The 15,127-nt window shown below is 41.4% G+C and overlaps 3 protein-coding genes across 7 annotated transcripts; 1 reads left to right on the plus strand and 2 right to left on the minus strand.

Moving 5' to 3' along the window:
- Nucleotides 1–1,046: 1,046 nt before the first annotated feature.
- On the minus strand, nt 1,047–3,635 carry unga (uracil DNA glycosylase a). 2 transcript variants are annotated; one of them, XM_003451648.5, is made up of 7 exons: nt 3,384–3,635; nt 2,853–3,053; nt 2,679–2,774; nt 2,092–2,189; nt 1,820–1,908; nt 1,517–1,695; nt 1,047–1,434 (listed from the first exon to the last, which is right to left on the minus strand). In XM_003451648.5, the coding sequence occupies exons 1-7, from the start codon at nt 3,480–3,482 to the stop codon at nt 1,294–1,296; spliced, it is 903 nt and encodes a 300-aa protein (XP_003451696.1). In that variant the 5' UTR covers nt 3,483–3,635; the 3' UTR covers nt 1,047–1,293. The 2 variants fall into 2 exon arrangements, with proteins under 2 accessions (XP_003451696.1, XP_025752763.1); XM_025896978.1 differs by lacking the exon at nt 3,384–3,635 and having other exon boundaries at nt 2,853–3,212.
- alkbh2 (alkB homolog 2, alpha-ketoglutarate dependent dioxygenase) lies at nt 2,201–6,752 on the plus strand. 3 transcript variants are annotated; one of them, XM_025896979.1, is made up of 4 exons: nt 2,201–2,458; nt 4,704–5,000; nt 5,074–5,272; nt 5,354–6,752. In XM_025896979.1, exons 2-4 carry the CDS (start codon nt 4,721–4,723, stop codon nt 5,688–5,690), a joined length of 816 nt encoding a protein of 271 aa, XP_025752764.1. In that variant the 5' UTR covers nt 2,201–2,458; nt 4,704–4,720; the 3' UTR covers nt 5,691–6,752. The 3 variants fall into 3 exon arrangements, with proteins under 3 accessions (XP_025752764.1, XP_003451774.1, XP_005473385.1); XM_003451726.4 differs by lacking the exon at nt 2,201–2,458 and adding an exon at nt 3,146–3,282; XM_005473328.4 differs by lacking the exon at nt 2,201–2,458 and adding an exon at nt 3,803–4,578.
- Nucleotides 6,753–7,171: 419 nt separating this feature from the next.
- Nucleotides 7,172–13,703, minus strand: usp30 (ubiquitin specific peptidase 30). 2 transcript variants are annotated; one of them, XM_005473331.4, is made up of 13 exons: nt 13,550–13,703; nt 12,290–12,399; nt 12,025–12,198; nt 11,828–11,931; nt 11,418–11,516; nt 11,150–11,195; nt 10,970–11,064; nt 10,788–10,847; nt 10,609–10,695; nt 10,341–10,421; nt 9,987–10,209; nt 9,773–9,881; nt 7,172–8,904 (listed from the first exon to the last, which is right to left on the minus strand). In XM_005473331.4, exons 1-13 carry the CDS (start codon nt 13,618–13,620, stop codon nt 8,649–8,651), a joined length of 1,515 nt encoding a protein of 504 aa, XP_005473388.1. In that variant the 5' UTR covers nt 13,621–13,703; the 3' UTR covers nt 7,172–8,648. The 2 variants fall into 2 exon arrangements, with proteins under 2 accessions (XP_005473388.1, XP_005473389.1); XM_005473332.4 differs by lacking the exon at nt 13,550–13,703 and adding an exon at nt 13,270–13,528.
- Between the last annotated feature and the right edge of the window lie 1,424 nt (nt 13,704–15,127).

Below are 15,127 nucleotides of genomic sequence, written 5' to 3' on the forward strand. Positions count from 1 at the left end.
CCCTTGGTATAAAATGAATATATATCAATCAAGTACATTTCATTCGACCAGATTTAATATTTTAAATTGCGTGTATGCTACATGGGAAATGTACATGTAATTAAATTAGTTAAAGTCAGTATTTTTTTAGGTGTATGCTGCATAAATGTTGCATAAACATGAACAACATAAAATAAAAGAAAGAAAAAAAACTCCCTTTTAACAGGAAGAAACCTTCAGCATAACCAGGCTCATAGAGGGACGGGCATTAGCCTTGACTGGTTGGGCCCCGAGATTACTAATAACTGATCATTAAATGCAGAGTGGTGAATAAACACACAGCAAGGGAAACTATATGCTTTCTTCTTCCTATTATTATTATTATTATTATTATTAGAAAGAAAATTATTAATTTAATCTGCAATGTGACCTCTTTTGGTCAGCACTAGTTAGCATGGTCCCTCACAGCAAGAAGGTGATTGAGCATGCATCAAGAAATTTAAAAAATCTTTCTTCTTAAAAAATATTCAGTTTCCACAGCATATCTCTGTTTTCCAGTCTACAACCTTCACATGTGCATTGCAGATTTATAGATCAGAGCAGACCTATAAATGGACAACAGATATTATAAACATTTATATCATATAATATTTGGTTATATTAGACAACCTGTAACAAGAACATTACAGTGACTCTGACTACTTCATGTTAAAGTTTAAAAGCAGTTTGTTTTTTAGCCTAGGTTAGACCCAAAAGTGTAGCCATCTAAGTATGAAAGCACAATGTTGATTTATAGTTGATGTATGCTACTTTATATTTCTACTTACACCCTATTTAGAAGAAAATAGTTTTAGTTGGTCCCTCAGATTATTTTTCAATTTAATAGTTTACAAAACTATGAACTATTTTGAATTACTGTGAGAAAAAAAAAAACTACCCTTATTCAACAGCAGACCCTAACAGAACTCAGTGTTACAGACGTCAGAGGTAGTCAGCAAGCCAGCCATTAAAATACTATATCTGCCTTATGGAATCATTTTAATTAACCCAACATTTATGTAAAAAAGTAAAAACAAAAAAAGAACTTTATTGTTTAACCTAAAAAAGGGCAATAGTGTACAAAACATATTTACAACATGGAAACTGTTATATGCATACAAAGATATGCAGTTCAACAGTAAGCTTAAGCCAAAGGCTTTCAAAAAAAAATATACAGAACAAGCTGCCAATACTAAGAAGATGCAAAAACAGGTTGCAGGAAAGCTTATGGGTGGGTTTTGGTCTGTAGTTGAACACATGCTAGAAAACTAGAATTTAAAGTGCTTTCCAGTCAATGGGAGACTTTCCAGATTTTTGTAGCAGCTCGTTGGCCTTTGAGAAGTGTCTGCACCCAAAAAACCCCCGATGAGCAGACAGGGGAGACGGATGAACAGCCTGCAAGACGTGGTGACGTTTCTATAAACACACAGAGAGAAAACTTAGTATGAAAGCACATTATAAAGCTTAAGCTGAATGAGCCTGGATTAAAACAACTGACCCTGTCTATAGCAGCTCCTTTCTTCTGAGCATATGATCCCCACAGCATGAAGACGAGGCCCTCCAGGTTTTTGCTGAGCCACTGCACCACGGCGTCAGTGAACGCCTCCCAGCCTCGGTCTTTGTGGGAGTTGGCCTGGTGCGCTCGGACAGTCAGCACAGCGTTGAGCAACAGCACTCCTGATGAGCAAGGTCAAAAAAACCAACAAAAAAAACAAGGAGGAGAGCAGGTTTGTTGCAGCTCTCTTATTGTGGAACTATGAGTAAACATTTAACAAAATGGGGTTTTATTTTTTTAAAGTACCTTGTTGGGCCCATCCAGTCAGATCTCCATGTCCCGGGTGCTGGAAGCCTTTGATGTCAGAGCTCAGCTCTTTGAACATGTTCTCCAAGCTGGAAATGAAAAGGTTCTGACTCAACAGCACTATCTGATTTCAATTAACTCACAAATTTACAGCACAGGGAACAAGCAGGTATGAAAGTTATTCATTCACAGAAGAAGAAAGAAGAAATGGCATGAAGAAAGCCATTTATACATGTTTTTTCCCCATCAGAGGTAGTGAAAGGGCTTCAAACCTGGGGGGAGGAGGCACCGGTCTCTTCACACTGAAGCACAATCCATGAGCTTGGTTAGGACCGTGATATGGATCCTGGCCAAGGATCACCACTTTTACCTGGAATTGTGGACGCACGTTTGGGTTAGGCGACTGTGACAGACTAAAGGACACCTCAGATAATACATCTGGGAGATGGCAGCACAGAGAGGGTTGGCTCGGTCCTGCATAGTCCCCTAGACCCCATAGAGGAAGTGGGTGAGACGAGGACGTTAGCCAAACTAATGTCCATTATGGACAACACCTCTGAGCCCATACATAAGACTGTGAAGGCCCTGAGCAGCTTCTCGAGCAGCAGACTGTTCCTTCATCCCGACAACAGTCACACTGTACAGTATACACACAGAATAAATACATGTGTATCATTATCACTCCCACTGCGCTTTATGTACATATACAAATATAATAACAGCAAAAAAAATCTGGATGCTGCTGTAACAAGCGATTTTCCCCACTGTTGGATAAAACAAAGTCTATGTCTACGTCTATCAACCAGTGTCACTGACACAAAATCTTTACATGGCATCGATTGTCAGTTTACACACTTACATCTCGGATGTCACACATCTGTGTCCAGGTAAATACATGTTCAGCAGGTGGGTAAACTGTGTGGCGTTTCCTCTCTTCACAAACAAAACTCGTCAGCTGTGGGAGAGATGTGAAGTCACTATAACTGTTCAAAACAACAGAGACACAGTGTGCAGTATCCCGTCTCCTTCTCACTTGTTTGAAGTACGGCTTTCCAAACTCAGCCGACAGCGCCTTCCTCCAGCTCTCCCCGAACCCTGGCGGTGTTTGAGCGGAAGCGAGTCTCTCCAGCGCCGCTTTCTTGTTGCGGGCGATCTTGTCCAGCTGCTCCGGGGACAGAGGGGCCGGGCGTGGGCTGCTCTGCTCCGTCTCCACCCCACAGCCCTTCTGCTTTTTCTGGATAATTTTAATGTATTGAGAAACACATAGAACTGGTGAGAAGCGGACAGCCGGGGGTGTAAGCGGCTTCAGAAAGTGTCGACAAAGCGGTGGAAACATAGTCGCGCTGCGAGTGTCACGCTGAACACCAACAACACAGTGGTGGCTTTGAACGCAGCTTGGAGTACGCGAACGCGTCGCGGGAAACTACAAATCTCCCAGTGTCTGAAACACTCATGACTCCACTGTAAGTTTTTTAAATACATGTGGACAAGCTAATATAAAACTTATAAGGTACATATTTAACTCTTAAAATTTAAACTGTTTTAAAAAAGAAATGACACTCACTGGCTCGTTTGCATCCTCCTCGGATTCAATTAACTCCGTAGAACTCCTCTTCTTCGAAACTGGCGAAAAAAATGAGTTAATAGTCTTCTGTCCAATCATTTTGTCTAAAACACTGCGGTGGTAACCTGCTGTAAACTAAGAGAGTTCAAAAAAATACCCGGAATGAGAATAAAACAGCAGTCTGCAGCTCCGAAACCCAAATCTCCCCAAGTGGGAATAACACATTTGGCGCCTAAACAGTGACGGAACAGAGATATGTTAATGAGCTGAGGGGTGTTCAAGACACACTACTGTTTGGTGTTTTATGTTGTTAAAATCCTTGTGCAGCACTTAGCATAAGGATAAGCGTCTATTTACATGAATAAAAACAGTGTCTGTCTGAAGTTTTTAGGGATTTTTTTTGTTGTTGTTGTTTAAGGTGTTTGTAGAACGAAACAAAACGTCCACGAAATGATGACCAGAAAGCCTCCTATTTAAATCAGTTTTGAGTCATGTTTCATGCAAAATAACTGAGCAGATTTTCTGCTGTTCTTCTTTCCGGTAAACTAAACATGCACTCACCGGCCACTTTGTTAGATAAACCGGGTCAACTGCCCATAATGCAAGTCGGTCAGTCGCGTCACATAATAGAATTTTAGTGCATTTAGAAATGCAGACATAGCGAGGAAGACCTTTTGAAGTCCAAACTGAGCACCGTAGTGGGGGGAAAGGTGAACGTGGCATGGTTTTTGGTGACAGACAAGTTGTTCTGAGTATTTCAGAAACTGCTGATCTGCTGGGATTTGACCACACACCCATCGTTAGTGTTTACAGAGCATGGTCTGAAGAAAAGAAAAATATCCAGTGAGCAGAAGCTCAGTGGACGAAAATGCCTTGTTGATGTCAGAAGACAATGACCAGACTACTTCCAGCTCATAGGAAGGCTACAGGAAGTCAAATAACCACTTGCTCACAACAGCTGAAGCTTGACGCAAACGGGCTACAGCAAGCGAGGATAAAATGTGCACCAAAATTGGATAAAGATCATTAGAACATTAGAAAAACGCTGCCTGGTCTGATAAGTCTGGATTTCTGCTGCAACATCAGATGGCAGGGTCAGAATATGGAGTAAAGAACATGAAAGCAATGATCAGTCCTGCTTTGTATCAAAGGTCCAGGCGGCAGGTGGTGTAATGCTGTGGAGGATATTTTCTTGGTACACTCACAGGCACACTTACTACTAACTGAGCATTGTTTAAACCCCATAGCTTTGCTGAGCATTGATGCTGACCATGTCTGTCCCAACAGTGAATGTTAATGTTTTCTCTTTCCATCACTCAGGTATTAAAAATCCACCAATGGAAAAGTTTGTGATTCAGGATCGGAACAAACGTCGCTGCACCAGTGAAACTCCAGCAGGAAGTCTGAGAAAAAAGATTAAACAGGAAAGAGACGAGAAAATGAAGGAGGAAGACTCTGAAGATGATGAGGATGCAGCCTTTGCAGAGTTCTCCAATCCCGTTCCCTGGCAAAAAATAGAAGCAGAGGGACTAGACTGTGATTATGCACTGCTTTTCTCTAAAGAGGAGGCAGACCGCCTTTTTACACAGCTGGAGGAGGAGGTGGTGTATGCAACAGGTACATCAACCTTGTTTTCTTTAAAGTTATGAGCAGAAGTTGCAGTGCATTTTAACTATTGCGCTTGTTCCAGGTGAAGAGTCAAAGGTCCAGGTGTATGGAAAGGTGTACAACATACCGAGAAAGCAGGCCACGTATGGAGATGCAGGCCTAACTTACACTTATTCTGGGGTGAGGCGTTTAGCCTGCCCATGGACTCCAACTTTGGAATACATTCGAGACACTGTCACCAAAACGACGGGACAGACATTTAACTTTGTCTTGATCAACAGGTGAGAAAAGACTGATGCAAGCTGTAAAGGTCAGTTTGGAGATGTGGAGGTTTTACTGATCAACACACTTTTCTCCATCAGGTACAAAGATGGGCAGGATCACATGGGCGAGCACCGTGACGACGAGAAGGAGCTGGACCCCCGCTGTCCCATCGCGTCGGTCTCTCTGGGAGCAACACGGGACTTCGTCTTCAAACACAGAGACTCACGAGGAAAGCAGAGCCGCCGACAGATTGAACCTGTGAAGCTGGAGCTCGCTCACGGAAGCCTGCTCCTCATGAACCCGCCGACCAACACCTTCTGGTACCACAGCCTCCCTATGCGCAAGAAGATCCTCCTGCCTCGCATTAACCTCACATTCAGGCGCATTCTGCTGGACAGCAAGCGTGAGAGCAAGACGAAGCCGGATGTAAATTAGGGACATGGCCATGTGCACTGCTGAGCAACAGCTACTAACAGCACAGCTCCAATTTAAGCAACTTGACACTCTGGAGGAAGACTTACTTTTTTTTCAGTGAATCAGCATTTAACTTTACTCACCTCATATTCATGTTTCTGTTTGAAAAGAAGGCAACGACTTCAGATCAATAAATGTAAACAGTTAAGTTGACTTGTGAGATTGTTTGTTCTCATTGATTGGACTGCTGCTGCTATGTGGTGTATTTACTGTGTACTTTAGAAGCTCTGGAAAGTAAAGGTTGCATTTAAAGGAAAGGTATGTAAACAATGAAAATGTACTTCTTAGTGGATTATGAGGTTGGTCCAAATGTAGACTGGTTTAATCAGACTTCTCTTTAATGGGTTTAATGGGTATGGGGAGAGGGGTGCATGAGTTCAGCATCAGTTTGTTCCCTGGATATGGAAATATTTGTTGATACAGGAGCTTTTTTTTGATGTTCCAGAGTTGTCAGATTCCAAGGTTATATACACTCGCCAATTTATTAGGTTGGACCCCTTTTACCTTCAGAGTAGTCCCCAGATATTTTGGTCCATGTTGACATGACAGCATCATGTAGATCCATGATGCAAATTTTCTGTTCCACCACATCCCAAAGGTGCTCTATTAGATTGCTGCCACAATCATTAGATGGCAAATTTTGGTAAGACTGTACCAATTGTAGCCTCAATTTTCTATTGTTAGCTGAAAGGAGTAGCACCCAGTGTGGTCACCTGCTGCTGTAGCCCATCTGCTAGGAGGTTCCAACATTCAGAGATGCTCTTCTGCATGCCTTGGTTGTAACACGTGGTTGAGTTATTGTTGCTTTCCTATCAGCTGGAAGCTGTCTGGACAGTCTTCTCTGACCTCTAGCACAAAATATCCAGTGAGCTGCAGTTCTTTTTCAGACCACACTCGGTAAACCATAGAGATGATTGTGTGGGAAAAGTCCAAGTAGATCAGCAGTTTCTGAAATAGACCAGCCCACCTGGCACAATCAACAATGCTACATTCAGAATCACCTTTGTTCCCTATTCTGATGTACAGTTTGAACTTCAGCAGGTTGTTTGAGTTGCTGTCATGTGACTGTCTGAATAGATTAACAAGCAAATGATTAGGGTGTAGTGTAGGTGGATGGATTTGAACATTTTGCTGCCTTTGGTATACCAGTAACAAGTATACTTTTAAACCTCTTGCAAAATGTGCAGTTTTCAAATTAACTGTATTTCAGTCAAAGACACTTAAATAATGGGGTGATTAACATAAGCTTGTATAAGAAGCTCTTAAAAACATTTTCTTGCTTTAATAAAACACTCTAAAGACCATTTTTTATGCTTTTAATACCTGAAAACAATCACCTTACAGACTGCACACAAATACAATCTCACATGAATATACACTAGTGCAAACCGCAAAAATTAAGCAGTTCTCCACCAGATCACTGCTCATTTTGACCTCGTTGGTCAAAAGTTACACATTAATTATAAACAACAGGATGACTACAGAAATCTGCAGTCATGTTAACTAAGGGCACGTCTCTTATTAACCAGTTTAAAAACACCCACAGCATGTCAACTGGCTGTGATGTGTCACATTTCAAGGAAGGGCCCCGTTCACATTAGTTGTAGCACTCATGGTTCCACGTGTTTAAAATCTCAGGCATTTAAGACAATATGGCACTTAAACCACAAACGTGCAGTTCTACAAATCATGATAGAGTTAGGTTCACTGGAAACAGCAAAAATAATCAAATAGAAGAAAACCGTGTCAATAGAAACATTATTACTGCTCTGGGTTTACATACACTGCTGGGAATTATTAGGCAAACTACATCTGACAAAGAGAACCAGAGTCAAGGATAATTCCACCTTTGTGACTTTTCAGAATATGCAAAAGCTCCTAAATATAATCGCTGACAAGTCCTAATGAGCCGCTGGACAAAATAATAGGAACACCTTGAAGCAGCCTAGGGTGCAATCACATTTAAACACCAGAAGCCACACCTCTAGCCAACTTTTGTGCCAGCCTCAACATTGTCAGCTTTAAACATGAACCGCAGTTTGTAGGGTTTTTATCTTGACATAGATTGCACCAATAAGCCACAACAGTAAAACCACCAGTCTAATATTGTGTCACAAATACCATTTTGGCCTCTGGGAGTGTCCTGTGGTATTTGGCGTTTGTTTAATCTGCTTGCTTGCAGGATAAGCGTCTCAATCAGATCAGGATTTGGGGAATTTGGAAGCTGGGAATATGCTAAGTGGACTGCATTTATTTAGAGCTTTTCTAGTGCCACTGACTACTCAAACCGCTTTACATTCAAGTCTCATTCATCCATTTACACACACAAACACGTGCTTTTTCTGTCACACAAGGAGGTGTTTTGTTTTGTTTTTTCCTGGTGTGCTGGGGTAAATATGCTGCTGGAGGAGGATACTGCCACAAAGTGCCATAGCAACAAGGGGTGTGCTTGGGATACAACAATCTTTAGGTGGGTGGAGTGGAGTGTACCAGAGTAGCATCCACATATCATGACCCATAGGTTTTCCAGCAGATCACTGCAGCAGTGACGACAACCATTACTCATTTAGCTTGTCAGTGGTTTTTAATGTTGTGGCCGATGCAGCGTTTAATGTCAGGTGTTCCTCTTTCTTTATCTGGTAGAAGTTGAGGTGTTAGATAAATTACTACATGTCAAAGAAAAAGTAGCTTACCGATAAAAGATATGACAAAAATCCTGCAGTTTCATTATCTTTGGGATTAAAAGGCTCCTCCTCTGGAGCAGAGCAGCAGGCAAGGTGTCCACAACACATCACACTACACCCTAGGACAACTCTAGGATGGCTTTCTTCTCTGGTGTCATGTTCACAAAGCCACCTGTTGGTAACCGTGCTGTCCCCTGCCACATCAAGTGTGACAGTATGACTGGAAAGGCAGAAGTCATTCAGGCTCTGAGGGCAGAGAGAGGCCAAGCCTTCGTACTCTCTCGTAAAAGAGCATGTAAGCGTTGGAAGACAGCACCTCGTGCAGGTTGGCTTTGCGTACCGAATCGTCTGACACCCATAGCCACTGGCAGCTGAAGGGTGAAGAGCTGCGAGATGAGGAGGGGCTGCGGCGGTAGGTGACGAAATGTCCTGAGTGCATGTCACCGTGGTGAACCAGCACCGCCGTGAGCTGGAAAAGGTACTCTGTAGAACTGGAAGGAACAGGACAAATACACGTGGTTTATGATCAGTCCTCGCTTACACCCTGTGTGGAACAATCTGCATGCACTATTTTTGGATGCAGTCTTTGTTTGGGTTCATTTTCACCGGTGTGTTCGTTAATAAAGGTTGTGACAGACAATGAATGTCAGAAACAAAGTTATTGTTTTGAGTGTTATCAAATAGAAATGTTGGTAATGGTATCAATGTTGTTTAAATATAATATAGGGATACTGAGTTCTTCTTGTACAGTACTTAGTGTAAGTATATGAGAGCAAAAAGAGGTCTAAGACGAAGGTCAATCACCTAGCAATGCAGTCTGCCTTTACAAACATTTGGGAAAGAATGGGTTGTTCTAAAGAGCTCACTGAACTCGAGGGTAGAGCTGTAATAGGATGCTGCTGTTGCAACGGGTCAGTTTGTGAAACTTCTTCCTTCTTAGATATTCTACCAAAAGTGGTATTATTCCAAAGTGGACGTGTTCAAGAACCACAGCTACACAGCCACAAAGTGACAGACCACATAAAAATTACAGAGCGGAGTCACTGAGTGCTGAAGTGCATACTGTGTAAATGTAATCAATAGTGGCAACTCCAAATCTCTTCTGGTATTAACATCAGCACAAAAACTGTTCGCCGGGAGCTTCGTGGTGGGGGTTTCCACAGCTGAGCACCTCCTGTGGGTGTAATGTGTAGGTGGCCCAGTACTTTTGCCCATATGCTGTGGCTTTAGCTCTACTAGAAAAAAATAAAAATCTGCAGACACATTGAGATCTGCTAATTCTGCCAATGCGGAAAAAGGGATTTCAATTACCAGATCACCACTGAATACCCTGATATATGTGAGTTCCTTGTTGACTACCTGTAGTCATATGTGAGGCTGAGCTGTGGGTTCACACCAGGAGTGTGAAGGAGGACCGATGAACAAGTTCCATTAGAAAAAGGTTTGTTGTTGTTGTGATGCTCTGAATCTGAAACACGAAATACAATAAATGCATGAATAAAATAAACTGCATAACAATAATAATACTAACAATAATAATTATAATAATGTAGATGCAAGAACTCCAACATACCGGTGCCATTGGCAGAGGGTTTTTCTACTGAATCGTCTCTGCTTTCAGCCTTTATGGATTTTGCAGTGCATCTGAGCCGCTGACTCCTCTTTGTGGAAGTGTTGTGTTTGTAATGGTCCATTGATAGATACTCTGCAAACTGCACATGTTCCTGTCGTTTGATGGGGGTTCCTTCACTCGACCACGTCAATCTTTGCAAATGGATGCAAAGGCACTGGGGGAGCTAACAGAGACCGTCCATCATTTACCCTTCAACTTCAAGCTGGATAAGTACTAGCTTTTGCCATGTACAGAGTTCCTAAAAGGCAAATAAATACTTAGGTTATTAATGCTTAACCAAAAGAGACTACTTACCTTTCCCAGTTTTAGCTGTTTAACAAACGTCGTCCTTTGGCTTTCTACAACTTGCCCATTTATTGTGGTTGCTTGTTGAAGCTGAGGAAAAATGATCAAAAACTTAAAATTTATACATAAAATCAGCAAAAATACACATGTGAAAGAAACAAGTGGACCTTTTGTTCCCCTCCAGGCGACTTCCCCACTTCAAATCTTTGACTGAGTAAATCATTTAACGAGAGGATTGCCACAGTTTAGCATGGCACTGATATGGAGGTCAGTGTACCTTGGTGCAATTTTCACACTCCACTTCTTTGATGGTTTCCGAAGAGATAAAGTGCTGAAGACACTGATCTAGAGAGATCGGCCGCCCCTGAGAACAAGCACAAGTCATATTATAACAAACAAAACAACAACCATGAAATATACCGTTGTGTACACAGCACAAGATACATTTTCACTTACCCACTGAGGTAAAGGGATGGACAGGGAAAGACTATCAAACGAGTCGTACCGCACTGGACTCTAAAAATGCAAAGCAGAGGTATTTAAAAAAAAAAAAAAAAAAAAAAAAAAACCACATCCTGAAAGAAGATAAACAGTAATTTTCCATTTTTTTCCTCAAAAAGAAAAAAGAAAAAACTCACCTGTAGCTCGCAGCGCTTGCAGAACATGTTGCTTGTTAACCGACCATGAAACGGATGCTGAAACTTCCACGGACTTGGTATTGGATGAAGGGGAGCTGCCAAATGAGAATTTCACTCAAATGAAATACAGCTTTGTTTTGGTTTTATCATCTAGGTTCTATGATTTCTACTCCTTCTCACCTCGACTTCTGCATGTCATAGTTTTCTCATCTTGATCTGGGAGACTCTGGTATAAAATAAGCACACACACAAAGAATAACTAGACACATATTTCTGATACTTCAACAGCACAGAGACCGACAGATTTTTAGAGTGTAGGAGGCAATCTTTGGATTATTATGGCCTACAAACTCCAGATTACAAATGTGCATCATTGTTCTAGAAGACTCCACAAAGTGTATTGGAATGGATGCAACATGCAAGAGATATAGCGAGAAAAATGAATTACCTCAAGGGAGTGCATGTCAAACAGATTTGTGACTTTGGGCTGACGATCTCGCTCCTCTTCCAGAGAAGATGTAAGGACATGAAACAGCTCATGTGCATCCTAAGAAGGGATGAACCAACACACAACAGTTATGATGTGGACGAGCAAATTGTATTCAAATCTAAACCTGGTGGATCAATCCACAGCTCCTCCAGTCTGCATGTGGACATATCCTAGAAGAAGATAATGAACCCCGAGTTACCCCCAATGCATCCCTCAGGGTGAAAGTGTATGTGAATGTTAAAAAAAAATGCCTGGAGGCAGATAAAGTTGCTGAATGTGTGTGAGATTGGGTCAGTGAGAAACATACTAGTGCACTGCACTATTCATTTGAAATAAAAACAACAACATCAGCAATAGTACTGACTAACCTGCTCTTCAAATGAGCTGATGTGCCATCTGTACAGTCTGAGGACATCCAGGAGACATCCAGCATCAAGTACATCATCCTCACCTGGCTCATCACTGGATAGAGCTATCAGTGCAGAAACAACCTCCATGTGAAAATTTCAGAGGAACTCAGCATGTCAAGTACACTCTGCTTATATGACACAATGGTTTTATGTACCTTTGAGAAGCTGGAGCAGTGTCGTGGATAGCTGGTTGTCTTTGCAGGACTGGATTGAAGGCAGAGCTGCAAACTTCTCCAGCCACCTGATGAACGACGGACATGCTGCTAAGCCCTGAAGTAACGAGTTCAGAAAGCAGGTGTTCCCCAAGTTTAAAAGACCTGGTGCCATACCTGCAGGGAACCACGAGTCACTGTAGTTTGCTGCAATGTAAACAGTGCCATAAATATAATATGTATGCCACACGGTCACAACAGCTCTTACCTCTCTTTCTTTTCTTTCGCTCTGTGATTGGACCCCACAAAACGTATACTCCAGCTGCAATCGCAGCAGCTATCCCACCAATGACGCCCCAGTTCTTTATCATCTTGTTTCTAAAAAAACAAAAAAACAACAGAAACATATTCCTATCAACAAAACACAGCAAGGGATCAGACATGGGGAGAGAATTCATAAAAATAGGACAGAAAGGATCGGCATGAGGTAACATTTAAATATATATAGACTGATAGTTGTATTGATGATGGATATGTGTGTGTGTGTGTGTGTGTGTGTGTGTATGTGTGTATGTGGGGGGGGGGGGGGGTTGTTTTTTGGCCACCATATCTTGCATCAGTACATTTTTGGTACCCAATAAAAGCGCCCAGCTCGCATTTGAAACAAAATATGATAAAGGTTCAAGCCAAAAATGAATATTAGGTCTCTAATATACCACCAAACACTTTACAGACTACAGCTGTGAAATATAATTAAAAAGCAGCTCTGTCATAAAGTTTATTCTTCCAAACTGTTTTTTTTTTTTATTTTTTTTTTATTAAACTTCTATTCATTAATCCAACTTTTTCTTACATGTCACACTGGTATAAGTCGTCCTAGCATTTGAGTATATAAATATATTTATATATTTAGTTCTCTCCTCAGACAGTACAGACAAAACAACGGGCACAACAATTCCACTCTATGATCTACTAACCCGACATCCAATTAGTTAATCTGGGCTAAACGAGAACACGACGAGACTCGATCACATCAAACAAAACCTCCATCGACATCTGCTCTGATAAAGCTTCAGTTGGACTGCCTGAACTGATGGTTGCGGCTTCAATACAAACATTATGTGGGTTAAAAAAAAAATTTTTAAGTCCCTGGCGTTACTAATTACCCCATCTTTATCAGTAAGTAAACACGACCCAGTTCACATAACAGGACAGGCAGGCTAGCTTTAGCTGTAGTGGCTAACTTACCGAGAGCTCCGAGGTCGGCTACCTTCTGGCCATTACGTATCCTCCATCAGTAAGCACCCACGCTTCTATGTTGAAATACAGTCTATACCTCATTAATATTACTGCATATCTCCTGTAGCAGGCTTACTAACTGTGGCATTAAACCAGACAGCGAGTCTGCGCATGTTTCATTTTGGGTCCAACCAAAGCCTACGGCGGCGGCGGCGGCATCGCGACCGCGCTTCGTCCTTCCGCGTGCACCTGCAATTAAGCTGTTTTGTGCCAGGTGGTGAGGATTTACCTGATTACGGGTCCAGTGCCAAGAAACTCCCGAACAAGCTTATCAGAGCTTTTTGCTCTGCACCACAACATCCTGCTCCTTCTGCGGAACTCTCAATGGTTAGTGGTGTGTTTCAGGACGGACCCAAGGAAGAGTGGCACGCCTCGAACGTCATTACCTGCGCTCGTAAGAAAAAAGTAGGGGTTGAAGCACTGATGCGTTGGTTTTGGTTTGATTCTGAATTAGTTTTTCAGTTGCTATGATTTCACCAGACTCTTTAAGAAATCCGAATAAAACCACAAAATTCTTTACATTTCACAAATCTTTTAAAATCACACTTCAAGCTGAAACTCAAAACCTTTTTTTCAAGTTCCCCAAAACATTTTTTTAGAACCAAAGGTTCACCAAGTGTGAAACCAAGGTTTCACACTTGGAAAAGAAATTAACCCATCAAAACACCGTGCAGCCTTCCAAATTTCCATAGGTCCTATATCAATTATTTTCTCCTTTTTCATGTGTTTACAACGTTAATGGCCGTAAGCACCTACGAGATCAGATGTATTTCTTTTTTCAGAAGAAAGACAATAAAATCTGGCCTGTAAACTCTCTAAGTGGCTTTTACGGGAATTTCAGGAACTTGTGCCCTGCCTCACACTGCCCCTCACTTATTTTACACATGACAGAAGAGGAAAGTAAAAAATTGGCTTACCCTCTGGTATAGGGCCAGAGCCATTAAGTAAGTAATCTTTTCGCTTGTCCTATTTTCATTTCAAGTGAAGGGATAAACACGTATCTGCGCTTTGTTAATTTATTTTATTTCTTTGCTTTATTTTGTTTTTTAATCTAAATTTCAGGTTCTATTTTTTTCATATCTATAGTTTCACCTGCAAAAGGGGGGACATATATAAAACGAAGTCCTTCACAGTTTTCAAACTCTCTGGTTTTGATTGTATTGCAACTCTAGGAGCTAGTCTCTTCAGAAGTGTAGCCTTTTCTACTGATGATTGGAGCTCAGGTGCAACACTCCACCTTTACTGCTATAAACACAGCCTCTGCATCAAACGTCCCTTTTTGCTGCTACTAGACGTCATATTGTATGATATATATATAAACTGAAAATCTCATACCTTGTACAGTTTATAGGTTTTCTGTATAGCACTGTTGTTATAAGTTATACCTCATGTTCTGCACTGTCCACTTTGCAGCCGTAACGTTTCCGTGAGTGTATGTGAAATCCATTCGCTTAGAAAACAAAATGCCAAATAAACTTCCATTTATCTCAAAGAAAGCACACGAGTGCAGTTACCAAGCAAGAGTGTAGATTTTTTTTTAAAAAAAGAAAGATTTTTGTTGGAGTCTTTTAAACAGAAAACTGGTATAGCGCTCAAAATGAAGACAAAAAAGTACTTGGAAACACTAGTGCCGTTTTTAAAGACTGCCAGCTTTGACCTTGCAAAGCTATGTGACAATGAATGACTTCCTCTAAAAGTGTAAAAGGGAAAGCTTCTACCAGGTTTCCGTCTCGCATTTAATCTACACCTGGAATATGATACCTTAAGAGAAAAAAATTCTTCACCTCACTAATTTTTAAACCCTGGT

The sequence above is a fragment of the Oreochromis niloticus genome, linkage group LG12, assembly GCF_001858045.2.
Source record: "Oreochromis niloticus isolate F11D_XX linkage group LG12, O_niloticus_UMD_NMBU, whole genome shotgun sequence".
NCBI classification, from domain to species: domain Eukaryota; kingdom Metazoa; phylum Chordata; class Actinopteri; order Cichliformes; family Cichlidae; genus Oreochromis; species Oreochromis niloticus.

What these genes read in the sequence shown, in the direction of transcription:
- unga (XM_025896978.1), bottom strand. Translation starts at nt 3,155, where the DNA reads ATGTTTCCACCGCTTTGTCGACACTTTCTGAAGCCGCTTACACCCCCG. An exon ending in GAAAGCCGTACTTCAAACAA is followed by an intron (nt 2,775 to 2,852) that starts GTGAGAAGGAGA and finishes TCTCTCCCACAG; the next exon opens with CTGACGAGTTTTGTTTGTGA. An exon ending in GACTGGATGGGCCCAACAAG is followed by an intron (nt 1,696 to 1,819) that starts GTACTTTAAAAA and finishes CTTGCTCATCAG; the next exon opens with GAGTGCTGTTGCTCAACGCT.
- alkbh2 (XM_025896979.1), top strand. Translation starts at nt 4,721, where the DNA reads ATGGAAAAGTTTGTGATTCAGGATCGGAACAAACGTCGCTGCACCAGT. An exon ending in GGAGGTGGTGTATGCAACAG is followed by an intron (nt 5,001 to 5,073) that starts GTACATCAACCT and finishes CGCTTGTTCCAG; the next exon opens with GTGAAGAGTCAAAGGTCCAG. An exon ending in AACTTTGTCTTGATCAACAG is followed by an intron (nt 5,273 to 5,353) that starts GTGAGAAAAGAC and finishes TTTCTCCATCAG; the next exon opens with GTACAAAGATGGGCAGGATC.
- usp30 (XM_005473331.4), bottom strand. Translation starts at nt 13,620, where the DNA reads ATGTTGTGGTGCAGAGCAAAAAGCTCTGATAAGCTTGTTCGGGAGTTT. An exon ending in AACAGCTAAAACTGGGAAAG is followed by an intron (nt 10,210 to 10,340) that starts GTAAGTAGTCTC and finishes GGTCTCTGTTAG; the next exon opens with CTCCCCCAGTGCCTTTGCAT. An exon ending in ACCCTCTGCCAATGGCACCG is followed by an intron (nt 9,882 to 9,986) that starts GTATGTTGGAGT and finishes TTCGTGTTTCAG; the next exon opens with ATTCAGAGCATCACAACAAC.